Source organism: Eurosta solidaginis, chromosome 3 (genome assembly GCF_040869045.1).
Source record: "Eurosta solidaginis isolate ZX-2024a chromosome 3, ASM4086904v1, whole genome shotgun sequence".
Lineage (NCBI taxonomy): Eukaryota > Metazoa > Arthropoda > Insecta > Diptera > Tephritidae > Eurosta > Eurosta solidaginis.
This window is the reverse complement of record NC_090321.1, coordinates 50358157-50381919: the sequence shown is the minus strand read 5'-3', so window position 1 is coordinate 50381919 and position 23763 is coordinate 50358157. Positions and strand designations below refer to the sequence as shown.

General features: G+C 33.3%; 1 protein-coding gene across 3 annotated transcripts in view; it reads left to right on the top strand.

Annotated features, from left to right (window-relative positions):
• The window catches only part of prom (prominin), a 79870-nt gene that overhangs the window by 22826 nt on the left and 33281 nt on the right, over positions 1–23763 (top strand). For all 3 annotated transcript variants that reach the window (XM_067771667.1, XM_067771668.1, XM_067771666.1), the window contains exons 4-9: positions 7090–7145; positions 7494–7726; positions 7871–8058; positions 8409–8504; positions 20984–21195; positions 22565–22721. In XM_067771667.1, coding sequence (XP_067627768.1) covers positions 7090–7145; positions 7494–7726; positions 7871–8058; positions 8409–8504; positions 20984–21195; positions 22565–22721 — 942 coding nt within the window. The remainder of the gene's footprint in view (positions 1–7089; positions 7146–7493; positions 7727–7870; positions 8059–8408; positions 8505–20983; positions 21196–22564; positions 22722–23763) is intronic.

Here is a 23763-nt window from a genome sequence, read left to right as displayed (position 1 = left end):
TTAGAGAACTTTGTGAAAGATTATGTTTCGAGATTATTTAAAAACCTTTTTGCTGTTGCTTAGAAATCTTTTAGGGACTTCAATGGTACAATTTTAGATTAATTTCGGATGAGTTGGATATAATTTCGTTACTACACATTTCGTTTTTTTTTTATGATTTCGGGGTCATTTCGGTACTATTTCGGTATGACTTCAGGATGATCACCGGTTTGATTTGGGAATATTTTGCGGAAATACTCAGATTATTTTGAGATCAGTTCTTCTGTGGTTCATTGCCGATTAGTGACCAGATTATTTGCGCTAGTTTGGGAGTAGTACTTCACAATTCTACTTCACAACTAATAGCGTGTTTAAATCAAATTGATTATTTATTCCTCAGCTTGCGCTGCTTCTATACTCTCTGTTGCCTCGTTCGCATATTTCTCCTAAGGTCTAGACTTTTCACGAACACGGAACAGTTATATCGCATACTTGATTATTTATGTAGCTATATGCGTGTGTATGTGTGAGTAACAACTTCTGCTCTTAGTTGATGACTACATGTGCGTATGGGAGATAACTCTTCACGTCGAGCTGCTGGTTATGTGCGTGGAATATTTTTCGTTGCCTTGTACATAAGTGTGGCTGCTTGCTTTAGTGTGTACATGTAAATAAGTGTGGCTGCTGCTGTTTTTTTGTTGTGATTATTTACTCACAGCATAGTGATGCCAGCATTCGCCACAGTATATATGAACTCATATTTCTATTGCAATAAAAGCCAACAATCAATAAAGAACAATAACCAATAACTTTTTAACGAAATTACTGCTTAGATAAATTTATTGCCAAACGTTAATCTGAGAATAGCAATTGTCTATAAATAGATCAGCAAATATATGCATTTACGTTTAAACGTGTTTACCGTTAGATACGCATTTAACATTTAACTAGCACAAATATTTTATTAGCACATCCTACCAGCACCTTATATCAATTTACGTGTTTACTCATTTTGCTTATGCACCAACTTACCACAAAATCATACGTAATAAAATATACACGCATACATATAAATTTTGTAGTGGTATCATCTACATGACAGCTACGCTAAAGAGCACTTAACTGGCGGCACTAAATTGTGAAATTCGACACGAAAATGCCGTTAAAATGTCCAATTGACTGTCCAGGATAATATATTTTAGGCGAAACTTAATTCACTTCATAGCCAGGTATGTATGTATGTATGTATATTTCCCTTACACATACGCATGTATGTATATTAGACTGGGTCGATTTATTAACCGATATCGTGCCATCGATTTTTCGATAGGATTTGGGCTCAGGAAAAAAAGTTCCAATACGTATACCCAAAAAAATTTTCGAGCCTGCGAAATTTTATTTTTTTTACTTTTTTTCGACTTTGATTTTTAAGGTTTTTTTTCATCACCTAAAACAATTTTCATTTGATTGCAAAATTTTCATGTATACCCTGTTCACCCGAAAATGTTCGCTAAAAACGTTGGCGATAACAGTTTTTTGAAAAAAAAAAATATATATATATGAAAATTTTTTTAGTAGGTCATGGAAAAAACCTTAAAAATCAAAGTCGAAAAAAAGTCAAAAAAATTAAATTTCACAGCCTCGAAATTTTTTTTTGGGTATGCGTAGTGGAACTTTTTTCCTGAGCCCAAATCCTATCGAAAAATCGATGGCGCGATATCGGTTAACTTTCGTCCATACAAATCGACCCACCCTAATGTATATACATATGTGCCTATGTATCACATTGTTATCTATTGGGTTAGTAATGTAGTTAGTGGGTGACCATTGTACGTTAGACGGTAAACATGAAACATAATATATATATGGGGTATTCCATCCCATTTCGACCAATTTTGAACCCGACCCCTTAGAATTGGCTGAAAGTTTTTCTTCTTTTTCTAGCTTACGAAAGACGTTTTTCAGAATTTTTTCAAATTTTTTCATCCAACTCAAAAAAAGTTATGAATTTTTAAAAAAAACACCGTTTTTGTTTTCAAAATGCTATAACTTTTTCAAAAATTGACCGTTTGGGATCGTTTTTTTTTTAAATTTGTTTTTAAATGTACTTTTCGGAAAAAAAAGTTTTAAGTTTTCTTTTTTTAATTTTCAGTTTTTCGAGATTTTTCGAATTTCGCCATTTTTTTTCTCATAAAAAACTTCAATCAATTCTGCAATCATCCCCACTAATCCCGGAGTGGGCCGATTTTTTTTTATATTTTTTTTTATTTAATTGAAAAAAAAAAATTTCAAAAATAAAATTTTTTTTTTATCAATTTTATTTATATAACAAAAAAATGTAAGAAAAAAGATCGCAAACGGTCAATTTTTGAAAAATTTATAGCATTTTGAAAACAAAAACGGTGTTTTTTTAAAAATTCATAACTTTTTTTGAGTTGGATGATAAAATTCTGAAAAACGTCTTTCGTAAGCTAGAAAAAGAAGAAAAACTTTCAGCCAATTCTAAAGGGGTCGGGTTCAAAATTAGTCGAAATGGGATGGAATACTCCATATATATGTTCAATGTGTATGTGTGTTTCTGTGCGCGTGACTATAGAACGGCTGATTAATTTACAGGCGTCCAACTGAGCAATTGACTATAACACAAATTGTACGTAACACATTTGTTGATTCGTAGCTATGAGGTTTTGTAGTTTAATTGTTGTTGCTTATTTGATGGCTTTTGCAAAAATTGTCTAGCTCGATTTAGCTCAACCGCAGACTCCATACGTGGTCATTTCAGCTTTTTGTTCAATAAATTTTAGTCGGATATGATGCATAATTTTTTTTTATTGCTACTTCATGATTTAGAATATTAGTTGGTATAATGAATAAAAAGGGATTATGTCTGTTTTCTTATTTTATTCAGGCTTTTTAATTAACGTAGCAATAACCCTGCTATGATAGAAGAAAGTGATGTGATGTAATCTTGCGATGCTCTATGGAGTCAAATGGATTTAACAATGCAATCATTTCTGTTTAGAATTAGTATAATTCTTATTGTTTGATGCTATTCAATGATGTGATATGTATGTGTTTATAGGAGATATAATATATACGATATCACAATTCGGATGTGTACTTTTACTTTTGTTAAAACATCTTTTTAGAAGGTGATGTATTAGAAGGGAACAAATTGTTGCATAGAGTTGATGTTTGGGAATCTACATGGTATAAGCCCGATAATTTTGCTGTATTGATGTATTGATGTATTAGAAGGGAACATATTATTGCATAGAGTTGATGTTGTGGGAATCTGCATGGTATACGCCCTATAATTTTGCTGATACTGCTTGAACTTTTAGTGCGATGTGATATTTTTTATGGAAATTTGTCTGCTGATCTTTTGACTTGATTTGATGTGATATCATGATATGATTGAAGTGATATATTTCGGGGCACCATAGGCCCGTAGTGAATAAGCTTGATTTATCTTTTGCGAATTTTTTGTTTGTAATAGGAATTGGGTAGTGTGACATTATGTCGTAAGATGTATTATGATTCGATGCGATAAAATCATAAGTTCAGCAAGATATTTGTCTGTGTTAAAGACGACGAAAATTCTTCATCTGGCAGAGACACATAAGATAATTATTGGCAGAAATGATTTTATATCATTTGTTCTACTCAGCTGAGCAGAGCTCACAGAGTATATTAACTTTGTTCGCATAACGGTAATCCGTAACGGCATAAACTAATCGAGATAGATATAGACTTCTATATATCAAAATGATCTGGGCGAAAAAAGAAATTCATTTAGCCATGTCCGTCCGTCCGTCTGTCCGTCCGTCCGTAAACACGATAACTTGAGTAGATTTTGAGGTATCTTGATAAAATTTGGTATGTAGGTTCCTGGGTGCTCATCTCAGATCGCTATTTAAAATGAACGAAATCGGACTACAACCACGCCCACTTTTTCGATATCGAAAATTTCGAAAAACAGAAAAAGTGCGATAATTCATTACCAAAGACGGATAATCCGATGAAACTTGGTAGGTGCATTGGCCTTATGACGCAAAAGAGAAAATTAGTAAAGTTTTGGACAATTTGGCAGTCGTTAAATATGTCATGATGAAATTCGGCAGGAACGTTACTCTTATTACGATATGTGCGCTAAATAAAAATTAGCAAAACCGGACGACGAACACGCCCACTTTTTAAAAAATTTTTTTTTAAGTCAAATTGTAACAAACAATTTAATATCTTTACAGTATATAAGTAAATTATGTCAAAATTCAACTCCAGTACTGATATGGTACAACAAAATACAAAAATAAAAGAAAATTTCAAAAGGGGCGTGGCTCCGCCCTTTTTCATTTAATTTGTCTAGAATACTTTTAATACCATATGTCGAACAACAATTTACCAATCCTTGTAAAATTTGGTAGGAGCATAGATTCTATGACGATAACTGTTTTCTGTGAAAATAGGCGAAATCGGTTGTAGCCACGCCCAGTTTTTATACACAGTCGACCGTCTGTCCTTCCGCTCGGCAATTAACACTAAAGCTTGAGCAAAAATCGATATATCTTTACTAAACTTAGTTCACGTATTTATCTCGACCCACTTTATATTGGTATTAAAAATGGGCAAAATCCGACTATGACCACGCCCACTTTTTCGATATCGAAAATTTCGAAAAATTAATGCCATAATTATATACCAAATACGAAAAAGGGATGAAATATGGTGATTTTAGGTCACCCTGATCCACATTTTGGTCGATATCTCGAAAACGCCTTCACATATACTACTAATGGCTACTCCCTTTTGAAACCCTCATTAATACCTTTAATTTGATACCCATATCGTACAAACATATTATAGAGTAATCCCTGGTCCACCTTTATGGCGATATCTCGAAATACGGCCAATTCCCTTCTAAAATACTCTCTAATACCTTCCATGTGATACCCATGTCATACAAACACATTCCACCCTAGGTTCATTTTCATACATGGTGATTCTCCAAAGCTCTCAGCTGAGTATGTAATGTTCGGTTACACCCGAACTTAGCCTTCCTTACTTGTTTTTATTTATTTTATTTAGGTCGCACATGTGTTTTGAAGATTTAATATTTTTGTGAGATAATCTCTTTCGTGCGATTTCATCTCATATGTTTAAGTTTTTCCCAAATTTTGATACTTTTACCAGATGAAAATAAGTTTTTATAAATGTGTAATTTTATGTCATGTGATGCATTATGTGATGTGATGCGATACAATTATAGTTTCATTGTTGTATCCATGGACATTATTATTGGTTTTTGTGGCTCATTTTATAATTTTGTGAATAGATGTTATATGATAATAATTTGAGAGTGCTATCCATTGATAATATAACTGGTTTTTATGGTGTCATTTTGTCTCATGTGATGCATTATGTGATGATAATTTGATGGTTGTATCCAATGATGTTGGGGCTGGTTTTTATGTCATTTGATACATAATGTGATCGAATGTCATCCGATTCTTGTTATATTCAGTTGTGATATGACTATTGTGACTATTGTAATGCAATGCTATGATAGTTGTATGCAGTGATGAGGTGCCATGTTTTTGTGGTTTATTTAATGTCATGTGATGCATTACGTGATGTGATACGATAGTTAGGTTAGGTTAGGTTAGGTTGGGTGGTAGCTTCCCTGATAGAGGAAGCTCACTTGGACAACATGACGGGATGCGATAGTTGTTTTCATAGGATATAATTTTATATGATCTATTTTGTGATGTAATGCGATGGGTTGAAAATTTAAGAATTGTATAGGGTGATGTAATTCTATAGTTTGGAAACTGCATCTATCAATGATACGACTGGCTCTTGTGATTTAATTTCATGTCATGCGATGTTTTTGTGACGTGATGAGCTGATAGTTGTATCCAGTCAAGGTATGACTGATTTTGTTGCATCACTTTTTATTATGCGATGCAATACTTGATGTTTATATGTTGAGTTAACTGGTTGCTCTTTATATGATATTATGCTGAATTTCTTTGCTTGTGATGGCAAATGGGATGGTATGATGTTATGTCGTGGAAAATATCATGATGTAATGCGATATTATAATATATGATGTGATAGAATTTCTCTGCTGGCTGGACATTTTTTCGCAATTATGTAATGTTATTTTAAAAATAAAAAAAATTCCTCCAGACATATAACAAACGAAATTTGTTCAAGTCAAGAGTGATATGACTGATATAATTATGATATAATTACTTCTTTGAACTTTCTTAATACTTTGGCGGCCGCCGTGGTGTGATGGTAGCGTGTTCCGCCTACCACACCGTATGCCCTGGGTTCACACCCCGGGCAAAGTAACATCAAAATTTTAGAAATAAGGTTTTTCAATTAGAAGAAATTTTTTCTAAGCGGGGTCGCCCCTCGGCAGTGTTTGGCAAGCGCTCCGGGTGTATTTCTGCCATGAAAAGCTCTCAGTGAAAACTTATCTGCCTTGCAGATGCCGTTCGGAGTCGGCATAAAACATGTAGGTCCTATCCGGCCAATTTGTAGGGAAAATCAAGAGGAGCACGACGCAAATTGGAAAAGAAGCTCGGCCTTAGATCTCTTCGGAGGTTATCGCGCCTTACATTTATTTCCTTTTGTGTTAATTACTTCTTTGTGATTTCATATCACACAATTGAAAGAATTAGCAATGAGATGATGTGTTATATCAAAAATCAAATGTTAAATTATAAAAATAAATTACTTTCCGCTAACTGAACTCATGTCAAACTCTCGAATTTGTTCAATCCGAAAGTGATATGACTGATTGATCATGATATGACTGATTTTTCGTGATGTTATGATATGACACAATTGAAATGATGATTTTGTTTATCTTTCTTATTTCATAATTCAATATATTATAATTCTTCGGAATTTTTTTGTTTATAATTTCAAATGGGATGGTGTGATGCTATGTCGTGTGATGTGTAATAATGTGATGCGATATAATGATATGTGAAATGAGGTAATTTTTGTGTTGTCTGGACTTTTTTACGCAATTATGAGATGTTTTTTATTGTACGTTTATAACAATTTTTTCTTTGTTTTTGCTTTTAATTTTAGATTTAGTGCGTCATTTTCTGCATTCAAACCTCACGCTTATCGATTTTACAAAGGATGTGAGTACAAAAAAAATCACCTGATAAATTATAATAAATTTACTCATACCAACCCCAATCCCGAAATAGTTCAGCCAAAGTGTACTTTGTCAAACCTCTGTAGTAAATATATGCATGACTAAAAACTCTATCCTCATAACATATTAACCATCATAGTCGCGCCTTCCATTCTCCATCAAAATAGCTTGCAAAAATTTGTAACCTTTTTTACCAAACATCACACAATGACAACAATTCCCAACAGTCACCGACAAGTACTTTTCAATTTCACAAGAGTTTCCATGCCATCCATACATATTCATTTATTTGCAATTTTTTGTACACACTCTATCTTTCTTCACGATGCAGGCGATCAAAATCGAATCCGGTTTCATAGCCATCATGAGCATCTTTGCCATATTGGCACTTGTACCACTCATCTCCACCTGCGCTTGGTGCTGCGGCCGACGTGCCGATCAGGATGAGGCTGATTTTATACGCAATGCACCTGTCAATATACCCGATGAATCATTGCAGCAAACATTAAATTGTCGTAGAAGTGCGTCTGTGGTGACGCTTTGGATAACATTTTTGCTTTTGGCGTGAGTATGAGCAACCGATAATGGAGAAATGTTGTGTTATGCGAAAATATTTCAATTTACTTTTTTAACTGATTTTTTTCTTTAATTTTTGGATTTTCCTACATTTTCGATTTTCACTGTTCTCAACATCACATATGCATGCAGGCTGAGTGATTTTTGCATATTTTATGCGAATAGTCGTCTGGCGACCAATATTGAGATGACACCCGAAATGGTCAAGTCAACTGTGCATGATATGGAAGTATTTCTCAAAGACACACACTTACAAATCAAACATAAATTGGATAATGGTTTTCATGTAGCTGTCGAAAAAGTTGTCAAAGATTTGCAAGGTTAGTATGTTTGTATGTGTATATGTTGATATGGCTGAATTTCGGTTACATGTCATGTGATGTGTGCGCGTGTGTACAAAATATCCATTAAGCTCAATTTTAACTTTTTTTTTGCTAACAAAGTTATAATTCATATTTCACTCGCTCTTATCTTATATCCTTTCTTATTCATTCATATTATTTATTTGATTTTCGTTTATTATGCTGCTGACTTTTGGACATTCGTCCTTTCAAATCGTCTATATTTGTTATATCTCATATACGCCCAAATGGACTTTATGCTTGTACTTGATGGACATTCCTGCGCTGCTGGCTTGTATGCATTCTTCGGTGTGTTTCTACCAATGCAGACGTCGATGTTCTCCTTGGGGAGCCAATTCAAGCGGAAATTTCAGCACACACTGGCATTGAGCTGGCGTATGATTCATTGGCGACCATCAGTCTGGGTAAGGTGAAATAGTTGGAAAATTATATGTCGGTATGTACTATTCAAGCATAGAAACCTATAAAACTTATAAAAGTAATAGGTGTGGTATGAAAATATTGATTTGCTAGTGAGTCGGTTTGGCGTTAAAGGGTAATAAAGAGTTTACTTAGAGCTTTTGGGAAAAAGTTTAAAATTTTTAAGATAATAATATTGAAAATATTAAGAAAAAAACTAAATACTGCAAAATGTTAAATTAAGAGGTTATAAATTTTGAGTTTCAAAAATTTTTTAATTTTATTGGAATATTTTGGAAAAAATTTTAATTTTTTAATTTGAAAACTTGACATTTCCATAAAAAATTACTTTCAAACAGTTTGCATTCAAATATGTTTTTTTTTTTTTTTGTGCAGAATTACAGAAAAACAGAATTTTCAAATTTACTTAAAACTTTCGAAAGTTAACAAATAATGAACAAAATATTTATTTATTTTTTTATTTTACAAAATTTAAAATATCGAACGCATATAATTTGTTTTTAAAAACCCCAAAGGGCACTTTTGTGAAATTAAGCATTTAAAACGTTAAGTTAAAAAGTTAACAAAATTATTTATTTAAAAATGTTTTAATTTAAAACAACATAAATTTTAACATTTAATGGAATATTTTTGAAAAAATTTTAATTTTTGAAATTTGATAACTTTGAGTTTCCAAAGTAAAAAAAAGTTGTTTTAAAAAAGTTTAAGCTCAAAAATTTATAAAGTTCCAAAATGGTTTTTTTTTTTTTGTTTTTAATTTAGACGTTTTAAAAAATTTAGAATTAACAAAAATACTTAAACTACCAAAATTTAGCATGTAACGATACAAAATTTTATTTTGGTTTATATTAAAATTTTAAATATCGAACGCATATAAATTGGTTCTCAAAATCTTATGAAGTTTTACATTTCACTTTTGTGAAATTAAGAATTTTAAAATATTAAGCTAAAAATTTAACAAAATTTTAACTTTAAAAAATATTTAAATTAAAAAGGACATACATTTTAACTTTCTATTGGAATTTTATGGAAAAAAAATTAAAAATTTTTTACTTGAAATTTTAAACGTAAAACAGAATTAATTTTAAGAATGTATGAACTTTGATAATTCTTTGATATTTTTTCAATTCAAAATGTCCAACAAAAATTTAACTAAAAACAAAAAAATCAAAAATTAACAACTTACCAAAAACATTTTTTTACATATTTTTAATTTTCAAAATTTTATATATCGAATGTAGAATTTGGTTGTAAAAATCCGAAAACCTATTAAGTTTCATATTTCAAATATGTGTTGAAAATTTTTAACTTCGAAATGCAAATAATAAAATTTTGAAAATTTACAAATATATTTTAAATATGTAAAATTTCTAGTTTTTCCAAAATATATAAAAATTTTGGTGAATTTATAGTTTCGGATGGTAAAAACATCGGTTTTATAAATGTGTACATTCCCAAAATTTATAAAGTTTCACACATTTTTATACTCAGTTGAGCAGAGCTCACAGAGTATATTAACTTTGTTCGCATAACGGTAATCCGTAACGGCATAAACTAATCGAGATAGTTATAGACTTCCATATATCAAAATCATCAGTATCGAAAAAAATTTGATTGAGCCATGTCCGTCCGTCCGTCCGTCGGTCCGTTAACACGATAACTTGAGTAAATTTTGAGGTAACTTGATGAAATTTGGTATGTAGGTTCCTGGACACTCATCTCAGATCGCCATTTAAAATGAACGATATCGGACTATAACCACGCACACTTTTTCGATATCGAAAATTTCGAAACGCCGAAAAAATGCGATAATTCATTGCCAAAGATGGATAAAGCGATGAAACTTGGTAGGTGAGTTGAACTTATGACGCAAAATAGAAAATTAGTAAAATTTTGGAAGAGGTAATTTAAAATATGTATATTGGAACGATTTTCCGTCATCCCTTGTCAAATTTGGTTTTGAGACAAACCGGTTTCGGCGTTGTGCCATCATCAGTGTCGATTTTCGTTCTGATCTGTTGTTGTCATTTGTCCTGTATTTATAGTTCGTAGGTATATGAGCAGGTATTGTCAAATTGATGCTTGTGTATATTTATAAGTCAGTTATTGCTTGTCAGGCTTTTAACTTGAACGCGAACGGACTACTAACAATTTACAAGCGACGCCTACTGAAAATATATAAAGCAAAGGCGAGCATTTGGTTCAACAAACAATGCCTGGAATTGAATGTTACTCCGAAATTCGCAAAAATAACAATAAAGGCAAATACCAAATCTAGCAGGAAAACAGTTAGAAAAGCGGAAAAGGATTTTTTAAAATATGAGTTGGAAAGCTTATACTCGAAGAAGGATGAGATAAATGCCGAGTTATTATCTATCCATTTAAGATTGGCAGAACAACTACCTACGACTGCATTAATGGAATGTTTCGACCGCATTAAGACAGAGGTCGATCAGGAACTACAACAAAAATACAGGTCGCTGAACCGAAAATTGGACAAGCTGGCAGGACGACGAGAGGGTAACCAAAACCAAAACACTCACCAGTTTCATGACAAGTTCGTTAACCTCACAACAGTGGCCATTACCAAGGAAGAGGCACAACTTCTCGAAAAGGGCCTGAAGCACAATATCATGGACCAGAATACAGTAAGAAAAACGGAGCAAGCGATTGTAGATGCGGAGATCGCAATATCATTGATACCACAGGAAGAACAGGAGCACGCAAGACACATGTGCAGGGAAATCATAAAAAAGGAGGTGAAAGCACAGGAAGGGCAAAAACCGAATACAGAGGAGAAAACAATAAAGAATCTACGGCATAAACTAAGGAAAAACAATATTGTCACAACGAAAGCGGACAAAGGAAATACCACTGTGCTAATCGAAAAAGAGCAATATATATCCAAAACCGAGGATCTCATAGAGGAAATGAAATGTCGTAGAATGAGAGAGGATCCCACAGATGAATACCAAAAACAAATCAAAGTTGCTATAAAAAATGCAACAAATATAGTAGATTCTAACATGGCACATAGATTGGTCCAAATGAACCCTTCGGCTCCTCCACTGGTTGCGCTACCAAAAATCCACAAGCCGGACACGCCAATGAGGCCCATCATTAATTTTAAATCGGCACCATGTTACAAACTGTCCAAATATTTAAAAACGATATTGATAGATACTCTGGAGCTAAGGAACGAATATGCAATAGCTAACACAACAGAACTAATAGAGAGACTCGAGACCGTAGAGCTAACAAGAAACAGCAAATTGGTATCTTTTGATATAAAAGATTTATACCCATCTATACCACTATCGGAGACTTTGGACATAGTTAGCTCAACAATAGTTCATAACACAAAAAACAAAGTGGAAAGTATGCAAATCACAAATACTCTAAGAACCACTTTACGTCAAAACTATTTTAAATTCAACAATAAAATATATAGACAAACAAACGGTCTTGGAATGGGAAGCCCCACATCAGCAATTCTTATGGAAGTGTTCATGCAAAATCTGGAAGAAAAGTACATACAGGAGCTGAAGTCCAAATTAGGCGTGTCATTTTATGCTAGATACGTGGATGACATAATATGCGTTTTAACTACTAATAACGAAGAGCTCGTACTGGAGTACCTCAACAAACAGCACGGCAATATAAAATTTACAATGGAAACCGAAAAAGACGGAAGAATCAACTATCTAGACCTCACGATAAATATTGATAAAGAAGCCAAAAGATTTAACTATGACATATATAGAAAGTCAACGGCCACCGACACAATAATACACAATACCTCAAATCACCCTCAACATCATAAAAATGCAGCATTAAGGCACTTGGTACATAGACTTGAAAGAACACCTCTTACACAAGAGGCATATAAGAGAGAACTTGAGGTCATATATAATATCCCTGCAAACAACGGATATAAAAAAGCACTAGTAGATAAGCTCAGAAGGACAAAGGGAGAACCAAAAAGAAATAATGAAAAGGAAAATAATAGCTGGACGACTATGACATATACTGGAAAAGCAACATATAAATTGGCAAACTTCTTTAAAAAATACAACATTAACACAGCATTCAAAACATCGAACAATCTAGGGCGAAAACTAAGAACTAACATTAACTCAGAGGATCCGTTTAGCAGCCACGGCGTATACAAGCTTACCTGCGGATGCCAGCATAGTTACATAGGACAAACAGGACGGCAAATAAGAACGAGATTCAGAGAACATATTAGAGACTACAACAAAAAAATACGGAATCCAAACATTATACCCGAGTCTAACTTCGCGAATCACATGGTCGAGAATAAATGTTCCCCAACAAATATCAATAAAAGAGTTAGGGTTCTTCACATACAAGAAAAGGGCCGACGTCTCAACGTACTCGAAAACATGGAAATCTACAAACAGAAAACATTCGACGGTAGAATAATAAACGAACAGATAAACACAATTTCTGACACAATATTCGAGCCTTTAAAACTTGTTTACAGGAAACAACTTAATCACACAGGTACAACAGACAAACACACAACAACAAATAAACACAAAACAATTAACACCCCAAAACAAAAAACCGACAAAGAAGGTCAAACGACTAAAATCACAGATTTCTACCTACCCCAGTCAGCCACACAAATCGATTAGTAAACCATCCTCGGTTCTGAACGAACACACAGCACATACACATAAATAAATATACACAAGCATCAATTTGACAATACCTGCTCATATACCTACGAACTATAAATACAGGACAAATGACAACAACAGATCAGAACGAAAATCGACACTGATGATGGCACAACGCCGAAACCGGTTTGTCTCAAAACCAAATTTGACAAGGGATGACGGAAAATCGTTCCAATATACATCATTTATCCACCCTGTCGGAAAATCAACCAAACAAGATAAGTAATTTAAAAGTTTTGCAAGCTGTAATTTGGCACTCGTTGAAGATATTATGATGAAATTTGGCAGGAACGTTACTCCTATTACTATATGTATGCTTAATAAAAATTAGCAAAATCGGATGAAGGACGCGCCCACTTTTTAAAAAAAAAATTTTTAAAAGTCAAATTTTAACAAAAAATGTAATGATATGGTAAAACAAAATACAAAATTAAGAGAAAATTTCAAAATGGGCGTGGCTCCGCCCTTTTTCATTTAATTCCTCTAGAATACTTTTAATGCCATAAGTCGGCATAAAAAATTACCAATCCTTCTGAAATTTGGTAGGGGCATGGATTCTGTGACGGCAACTGTTTTCTGTGAAAATGGGTGAAATCGGTTAAAGCCATGCCCAGTTTTTATACACAGTCGACCGTCTGTCCTTCGGCTCGGCCGTTAACACGTTAACTTGAGCAAAAACCGATATATCTTTACTAAACTTAGTCCACGTACTTACCTGAACTGAACGAAATCCGACTATAAACACGCCCACTTTTTCGATATTGAAAATTACAAAAAATGAAAAAATGCCATAATTCTATACCAAATACGAAAAAAGGGATGAAACATGGTAATTGGATTAGTTTATTGGCGCAAAATATAACTTTAGAAAAAATTTTGTAAAATGGGTGTGACACCTACCACATTAAGTAGAAGAAAATGAAAAAGTTCTGCAGAGCGAAATCAAAAGCCCTTGGAATTTTTGCAGGAATACTGTTCGTGGTATTACATATATAAAAAAATTAGCGGTATCCGACACATGACGTTCTGGGTCACCTTGGTCCACATTTTGGTCGATATCTCGAAAAAGCCTTCACATATACAACTAAGGGCCACTCCCTTTTAAAACTCTAATTAGTGCCTTTAATTTGATACCCATATCATACAAACACATTACAGAGTCAGCCTTGGTCCACCTTTATGGCGTTATCTCGAAAAGGCGTCCACCTATAGAACTAAGGCCCTCTCCCTTTTAAAACCTTTCATTTGCTGTATCGTCTAAACGCATTCTAGAGTCACCCCTGGCCACCTTTATGGCGATATCTGGAAAAGGCGTCCACATATCGAACTAAGGCCCACTCCCTTTTAAAATACTCATTAACACCATTAATTTGATACCCATATCGTACAAACACATTCTATAGTCACCCCTGGTCCACCTTTATGGCGATATCTCAAAACGGCTTCCACCTATGGAACTAAGGCCCACTCCCTTTTAAAATACTCATTAACACCTTTCATTTGATACCCATATCGTCCACTTTTATGGACGAAACGGCGTCCACCTATGGAACTAAGGATCACTCCCTTTTAAAATACTCATTAACACCTTTCATTTGATACCCATGTCATACATACATTCCAGGGTTACCCTAGGTTCATTTTCCTACATGGTGATTCCCCCTTATTTTGTCTCCAAAGCTCTCAGCTGAGTATGTAATGTTCGATTACACCCGAACTTAGCCTTCCTTACTTGTTTTTATTTGGAATTTACAAAAATTTGGAAATGAAAGATTTTAAATTGAAATTATTAATGAAGAAAGTTTGGTTTCACAGTTTATAAAATCACACATTTTTTTTTAATTTAATTTATAATTTAATTCTTGGAAAAAATATAACCTTTATATGTAAAAATGTTTCTAAAATCTTCAAAATTTGTAACAACAACTTAAATGCTTAAAATTTTAAAAATTACAAACAAAAAAAATTGTTGCCAAAATTTCAGAATTTCAAAAATTTAAGTGTAAAAAACGTTCGTTTTGAAAATTACCGAAATTTACTACTAAGTATTTATTTAATTTTTTAACTATCTTAACTTGGAATCTAAAAAAAATATACAAAAAAGAAATACAATCAAACCACTGAATATAGGCGATCCCGCTTTGAAAATTTCTCTCTAATTGAAACAACTTTTTTCAAAGGATATTAGTTTTCTTTGCCCTGTGCTTGGACCAAGGACCAATGCAGTAATGGTAATTTAAAAATTTCAATGCTTAAATACTTAAAACTTTAAAATTAAACACAAAAAAATTCTAAAATTTTAAATAAAATTTTTTAACTTCACATATTGCCACAAAAAAGTTTGAAATTTTAAAATCTATAAAACCTTTAAATACTAAAAAATATATTTTTTTTAATTTTAGAATTTTAAAAATAATTTAAATGTTGGCAATTTAAAAAAGTTTTAAATTTTTCGATCTAAAAAGTTTTTGAATGTAAAAATGATAGGGTTTCAAATTTCAAAAGTATTTTAGTCTTCAAAATTCACTACAAAAAAATTTAAAAGTTTACAAATTAAACAAAATTTTAATGTTTTTTTGGAAAACTAGAAATTTTCAATATTTAAAATGCATTTGTAAACTTTCAAAACTTTATTATTTGTATTAGTTAAAAAAAAGTTGGTGTCATAAATTTCGGAATTTTTAGATTTAAATAAAATAATAAAAAAGAACGCAAACAAATTTTAATTTACTTAAATTTTCCCACAATTTTTTTTTTTTTTTTTTTAACATTTTTCATTTTCTGGAACTTAAAATTTGCAATTATAAAAAATAATTTATAAAATTCAGTATTTTCAAAAATATTTAAAATTTTAAAACCTCACACTTTACCAGAAAAAAATTTTAAATTTATAAAACGAAAAACCTTTGTATATACAAAAGTTCACAAACAAATTTATTTTTAACTTTTAAACTTGCATGTTTTTTTAAATCTCTAAATAATTTCGTTTTAAAAATTTCGAAAATTTTAAAAATATTCAATATGTGTTTCCAAAATTTACAACAAAAAGTTTTAATTATTATTTAACAAAAAAAATTTTTAACCGTAAAAAAATTGGTTTCATAAATTTCGGAATATTCAAAATTAATTTAATTATGCAGAATTTCAAAAATACTTAGAATGTGTTAGCGATTTTAAAACCTAAAAACTTCTCTTTTTATTTTTAAGTTTCAAAATTTATTTTAACAAATTTTAGAATTTTCAAAGATAAGTAAGTTTAAAATTCAACACAAAAAAATGTTTGTTATATGCAATTTAAAAAATTTCAAATCTTTAAATGTAAAAATAAAATATTTTTAAATTTTTTTGTCTTTAAAAAATTTTAAAATTTGTTTATATGAAAATGTTAACATTTAAACACTTTTATTTTTATTTTTACATTTTCCAAATTATATGAAAATGTTAACATTTAAACGCAGAATTTTCAAAATTAACTAAAATCGGAAACTTTAAAATTTAACACAAAAATATGTTCATTATACGTAATTTGGAAAATTTCAAATCCTTAAACGTAAAAATATAATATTTTTTTAAATTTTAGAATTTTCGAAAATATTTTAAATGTTTGGAGTTTTAAAAAAATTAAAAAATTTTTTTTATTTGAATATTTAACATTTTTAAATGTTTAATTTATGAAATTTTGGTTTGTGCTTTCTAATAGTTAGTTATTTTTTTATTATATTACAACAAAGAATTACAAAAGTAGAAATTGTAAGACTCTACTTTAAAATAATAAATAATGGATCTTAGACAATAACATTAATTGTTGTGTGTCTACATAGCACATATAGTTAAAAACAATAGTTTAAGCAAATTCTGTTACAACAAGTTCCCTATATTTAACGCAACTACTTATATAAGAGCGTAGCGAGTGATAGTTACCACCACTAAGAATAGTTAAAACCTTTTGCAGGTCCAAAACTTTCTCACCAAAACATTGAAACCGGATATCTTTGTAAATAGGACATATCCCAATAAAATGAAAGGTGTCTTCAGCAGTACATAAGTTTCAAACCGAACAGTTTACAGAAGTGACATTTTTAAAAGCTCTTGCATTGAGGTTTAGCAAGTCACCCCTAGCGCGAAAAATCAGACTTATGGCGTAGGCCGAAAACTCATCGGAGAAATAAGTAGCGTCCATAGGAATCAAGTACGGGTAAAGATCGTGTGACCTAGATTGCAGTGCACTCTCGGTGTAGCTAGCAAACTCTTTTTGCAGCAACCTCTCTAGTACTACAGGAATTCGCAGTTTTAGCGCTGCAGACAAGAAATCACGCTCAGGGTCCATATCAACACTTGCATAAACATTTTCCCAGTTTTTCACCCAGTACGAGCTTTGACGCACTGTCTCCTCAGCTACATGTGCGTGCTTAAAGTATGGTAGAACAGCGAACATAAACCTGATTCGAGGTGCAACATATAGTTTGGAGTGTTAGATGGGAGAAATATTAGCTTTTTTATAAAGAACCGCAGGAGTTTCTCTACGGACACAAAATTATCAATACCCCATAGTTGCGCACCATAAAAGATGATAGAGCTGGACGCCGCTTCGAAAATTTTCATCTTTTGCGAGATGGGAAATCTGGGATTATTTATATATTTGAGCCATATAGCAACTGTAGCAGGTTTAGCTTCTGGCAGTTTCGCATCTAAGTGCTTTATGAAAGAAAGTTTATAATTTAAAAGCACGCCTAAGTATTTGTACTCATTTACAATCTCAATAGTGTCACTACCATAATTCCAGCAACACCCCGCGGGCATCCTGCTAGCTTCCCTAAATATTTAAATTTTGGATTTAGAGAGATTAAATGTCAAACCCCACTGCTTACTGTAAAGGTAAAGCGCATCTATCATTTTCTGTAAATCTGTCGCAGAGTCTGCCAGAAGCACAATATCGTCAGCGTACAAAAGAACTTTAACTACAGCGTCAGCAACCTTTACACCACAGGGGAGAATGTCACTTAAGTCATTAATATATAAAGAGAACAGAACTGGACTTAGCATGCACCCTTGCCGTACACCCTGTTTAACAGAAAATGATTCCGAAAGCACTCCATCCATCCAAACCTGACTAGTTATATCTTCATAAATTAAGCGAAGTACCTCAATGATGTGACTAGATAGACCGAGCTGGGCAATAATAATACAAAATCGTTATTCGGTTTCTAGAAAGCACAAAACATTAACCATAACATCCAATGAGACCAATTTCGTATGTGATGTATTTTTGCCATCTACATATGTATATACAAACATATGTACAATGTACATACATAAATGGGAACTATAAATCTGTTTCACTTGTACCATTATAAATTTACAAGCAATTGGGAACATACAATTTTAAACTGCACATGTTTTGTAATAATAAAAGAGATACTTCCATCACAATTATATATATGTAAGTGTATACATACATTTTTTGGTATATATGTACATACTTATATATATATATATAGGTGTGTGTGTTTGCTCTAAGTAACATAATCTAACAAAATATTTATTTTAAAAAGTCTTATCTACAATTTTTATGATGTATTATGAAGTTGAAGAAGTTATGACTTGTTGGAGTTCATACTTTATAGATCTAAAAGTTAACACTAACGTTGCTGTGTTTGTTCTTTAAATGTGTGTGTGCAAGCGTGTGGGCTTATGTTAACATCTATTGAGACTTACTAAAGTTATGATATATATTATTTTTTTTATACTCAGCAGAGCAGAGCTCACAGAGTATATTAATTTTGTTCGCATAACGGTACCCCGTAACGGCATAAACTAATCGAGATATATATAGACTTCTATATATCAAAATGATCTTGGACAAAAAAAGAAATTCATTTAGCCATGTCCGTCCGTCCGTCCATCCGCCCGTCTGTCTGTCCCTGAACACGATAGCTTGAGTAAATTTTGAGGTATCTTAATGAAATTTGGTACGTAAGTTCCTGGGCACTCATCTCAGATTGCTATTTAAATTGAACGAAATCGGACCATAACCACACCCACTTTTCCGAAATCGCAAATTTCGAGAAACCGAAAAAGTGGGATAATTCATTACCAAAAACGGATAAAGCGATGAAACTTGGCAGGTGGGTTGACCTTATCAGGCAGAATATAAAATTTTTAAAATGTTGGACAATGGGCGTGGCACCGCCTACTTTTACTAGGACGTAATTTACAAATTTTGCAAGCTGTAATTTGGCAGTCGTTGGAGATATCATGATGGAATTTGGCAGGATCGTTACTCCTATTATTATATGTGTTCCAAATAAAAATTTGCAAAATCGGATAACGAACACGCCCAATTTAAAAAAAAAAATTGTTAAGTCAAATTTTAACAAGAAATTTAATACCTTTACAGTATATAAGTAAATTATGTCAACATTCAACTCCAGTAATGATATGGTGCAACCAAATACAAAAATAAAATAAATTTTCAAAATTTTGCATTTAATTTGTCTAGAATACAGTCGAACAAAAATTGACCAATCCTTGTGAAATTTGGTAAGGGCTTAGCTTCTATGACGATAATTGTTTTCAGTGAAAATGGGCGAAATCGGTTGAAGCCACGCCCAGTTTCTATACACAGTCGACCGTCTGTCCTTCCGCTGGGTCGTTAACACGATAACTTGAGCCAAAATCGATATATCTTTACTAAACTTAGTTCACGTACTTATCTGAACACACTTTATCTTGGTATTAAAAATGGGCGAAATCCGACTATGACCACGCGCACTTTTTCGATATCGAAAATTTGGAAAAGTTAAAAAAATGCCATTTCTCTATACCAAATACGAAAAAAGGGATGAAACATGGTGATTGGATTGGTTTTTTGACGCAAAATATAACTTTAGAAAAAACTTTGTAAATGGGGTGTGACACCAACCATATTAAGTAGAAGAAAATGAAAAAGTTCTGCAGGGCGAAATCAAAAGCTCTTGGAATCATGGCAGGAATACTGTTCGTGGTATTACATACATAAATAAATTAGCGGTACACGACAGATGATGTTCTCGGTCACCCTGGTCCACATTTTGGTCGATATCTCGAAAACGCCTTCACATATTCAAATAAGACCCACTTCCTTTTAAAACCGTCATTAATACCTTTAGTTTGATACCCATATCGTACAAACACATTCTAGAGTCCCCCTGGTCCACCTTTATGGCGATATCTTGAAAAGGCGTTCATCTATAGAACTAAGGCCCACTCCCTTTTATATTACTCATTAACACCTTTCATTAGATACCCATATCGTACAAATACATTCTAGGGTCACCCCTGGTCCACCTTTATGGCGATAATCTCGAAAAGGCGTCCACCTATAGAACTAACGCCCACTCCCTTTTATATTACTCATTAACACCTTTCATTTGATACCCATAACTTGCAAACACATTCTAGAGTCACCCTAGGCTCATTTTCCTACATGGTGATTTTCCCTTATTTGACAAAGTATGAAGGAAAATCGTTCCAAAAAACATCAGCCTTGGTCTACAATTTGGTCGATATTGCCCAAACGTATGTAATATGGAATTAAAAACCACCTATAAACCATCTACGAAACAAACGCAGCTAAGCTCTCAGCTGAGTATGTAATGTTCGGTTACACCCGAACTTAGCCTTCCTTACTAGTTATTATTTAAACTTGTGCATATTTAGAGTGGACGGCTATATTTGTAGCTGGATTTTTTAAATTTTTTTCTTTTCTCTGTTTCCAGCCAACGCCGAGCTAATATATCGTGTTCTCATGCTGCAAGAGACTGTAGGACGTGCATTGAAAATATCACAAGAAGCTGCTGCACGCATGGAAGAACTACAAATACAACTGTCCGTGCTGCAACGTCAGTGTACTTATCGTGATCGGCCGCTCTGCGACACATTGCGTATACGAAGTTTTGAAGAGAATGGCGTTATTGATGCACTGAAAACGGTTAGTTGTAGGAATGTTTATTGGTGTTTTGTTGTATTTATTTTTCTTCATTTGAAATGGTAAAGTATTTGACAAGCAGCAGCTTCGTTTGTTGTCAAGTTTTGTGTTTACAGTTTTTTTTTGTTTTCATATTTCTTTCACACTGTTTCTGTCTGCCCAACATCGCTGCTTGCCGCCTTGGTTGTGTTTGACTAGCAATTCCATACCTATTTGTTAGTTGACAAATGAAATTTTCATTTAACGTTTATACTTCACACTTGTTGTTGCTTCTACTGTTTCTTTTTTATTATACTCAGCTGAGCAGAGCTCACAGAGTGTATTAATTTTGTTCGCATAACGGTACCCTGTAACGGCATAAACTAATCGAGATAGATATAGACTTCTATATATCAAAATGTTCTGGGCGAAAAAAGAAATTCATTTAGCCATTTCCGTCCATCCGTCCGTCGGTCCGTAAACATGATAACTTGAGTAAATTTTGAGGTATCATAATAAAATTTGGTATGTAAGTTTCTGGGCACTCATCCCACATCGATATTTAAAATGAACGAATTCGGACTATAACCACGCCCACTTTTTCGATATCGAAAATTTCGAAAAATAAAAAAATGCTATAATTTTATACCAAATACGAAAAAAGGGATGAAACATGGTGATTGGATTGGTTTTTTGACGCAAAATATAACTTTAGAAAAAACTTTGTAAATGGGGTGTGACACCAACCATATTAAGTAGAAGAAAATGAAAAAGTTCTGCAGGGCGCAATAAAAAGCCCTTGGAATCATGGCAGGTATACTGTTCGTGGTATTACAGATATAAATAAATACGCGATACTCGACGGATGATGATCTGGGTCACCCTGGTCCACATTTTGGTCGATATCTCGAAAGCGCGTTCACATATACAACTGAGGGCCCTTTTAAAACCCTCATTAGTATCTTGAATTTGATACCCATATCGTACAAACACATTTTAAAGTCACCCCCGGTCCAGCTTTATGGCGATATCTCGAAAAGGCGTCCACCTATAGAACTATGGCCCACTCCCTTTTAAAATAATCTTTAATACCTTCCATTTGATACCCATGTCATATAAACACATTACAGGGTTACCCTAGGTTCATTTTCCTAAGTGGTGATTTTCCCTTATTTTGTCTCCAAAGCTCTCGCCTGAGTATGTAATGTTCGGTTACACCCGAAGTTACCCTTCCTTACTTGTTTCATTTCCTTTTTTGTTTTTATTTCATTTTATTTTGTAAAGTTATGACATCCTTCCTTCTGTAGTTTTTATATATGTGTTTTTTTTTTGTTTTTCTTTTTACATGATTTCTTATAATCTTCTTTGCTTTATTTTGCCGGTAATTTGTCAGCTGCAAGAGGACCAAACAATCTTTCGCATGCGTTACTTGGGTGAAATTGAATTTGGTGGAACTGTCAAGAATTTGACATCTGAGGTTGGTGTGTCACGTTCAATTTTCAGCAATTTCCCGCAACAAGTAAAACGCGACACGGCTTATGAGCGAAACTGTAAGTAACGAGGAAGACATATCTTTTTTTTATTAGCGCAACAAAAAATAAGTGAAGAGGTCGCTTTAAAAAAGACGATGAAGTAAAGAGGAGTGAATTTAGAATAGGAAATAATCCAAAGACTTTCGTACCTTTAAAAATAAATAAATGAAAGGCGCGATAACCTCCGAAGAAATTTTATGCCGAGCTTCTTTTCCAATTTGCATCGCGCTCCTCTTCAATTTTACTACAAATTGGTGGGACGGGTTCTACAATGTTTTATGCCGACTCCGAACTGCATCTGCAAGGCGGATGAGTGGTTGCCAAGCACTGCCGAGGGGCGACCCCCCTTAGACACATTTTCTTCTAATTGAAAAATCTTGTTTCTAAAATTTTGATGTTGCTTTGCCCAGGGCGTGAGCCCAGAATCTTCGGTGTGGTAAGCGGAGCGCGCTACCATCACACCACGGCGGCCGCCTGTCGTTCCTTTACTTAAGCCTAAAGTAGATATGCAGAAGTTCTGCATGCAGTGCTGCTTATTTTGCTGCTGCTCAGATTTTAAAATTATTAAAATTTGTACAGCGAGCTGGCTAAGAAGGTTCAATGGGGCTATGGTGGGACTAGTAGCTTAATGGTGATTGTTATCGAAATGTACCGGATCTACATCCGGCAAAGAGCAACCAATATCGGTAACACTCCTCAAACCCGGGTACGGAGGGAAGCACTTTGATAAGATCGCACCACACGTCCGGTGAATCCCGTATTTTAGCATCGCATTTCCAATCTTCGGAGATGAAGAAAGCATACCCTTGAGGGAGTGGCTGGTCATTCTGGTTAGAAAAAATTAAAAGCTTACTTAGAACTTCCACAAGGACACGTTTTGTATGTCCTGCATGTGGTGCGACTTCACATGACATAAACATTATTCCACTGTAATGTGGAACCAATACCTCTTACAGCAACTTCTCCAAAGCTTTTGCCAATCGAGCGGCGTGAACTATATTAAAAGTGTCCCGAAACAACCAAAATGAGGGACGTTTTTAGAATTGACATATCCCGCAAT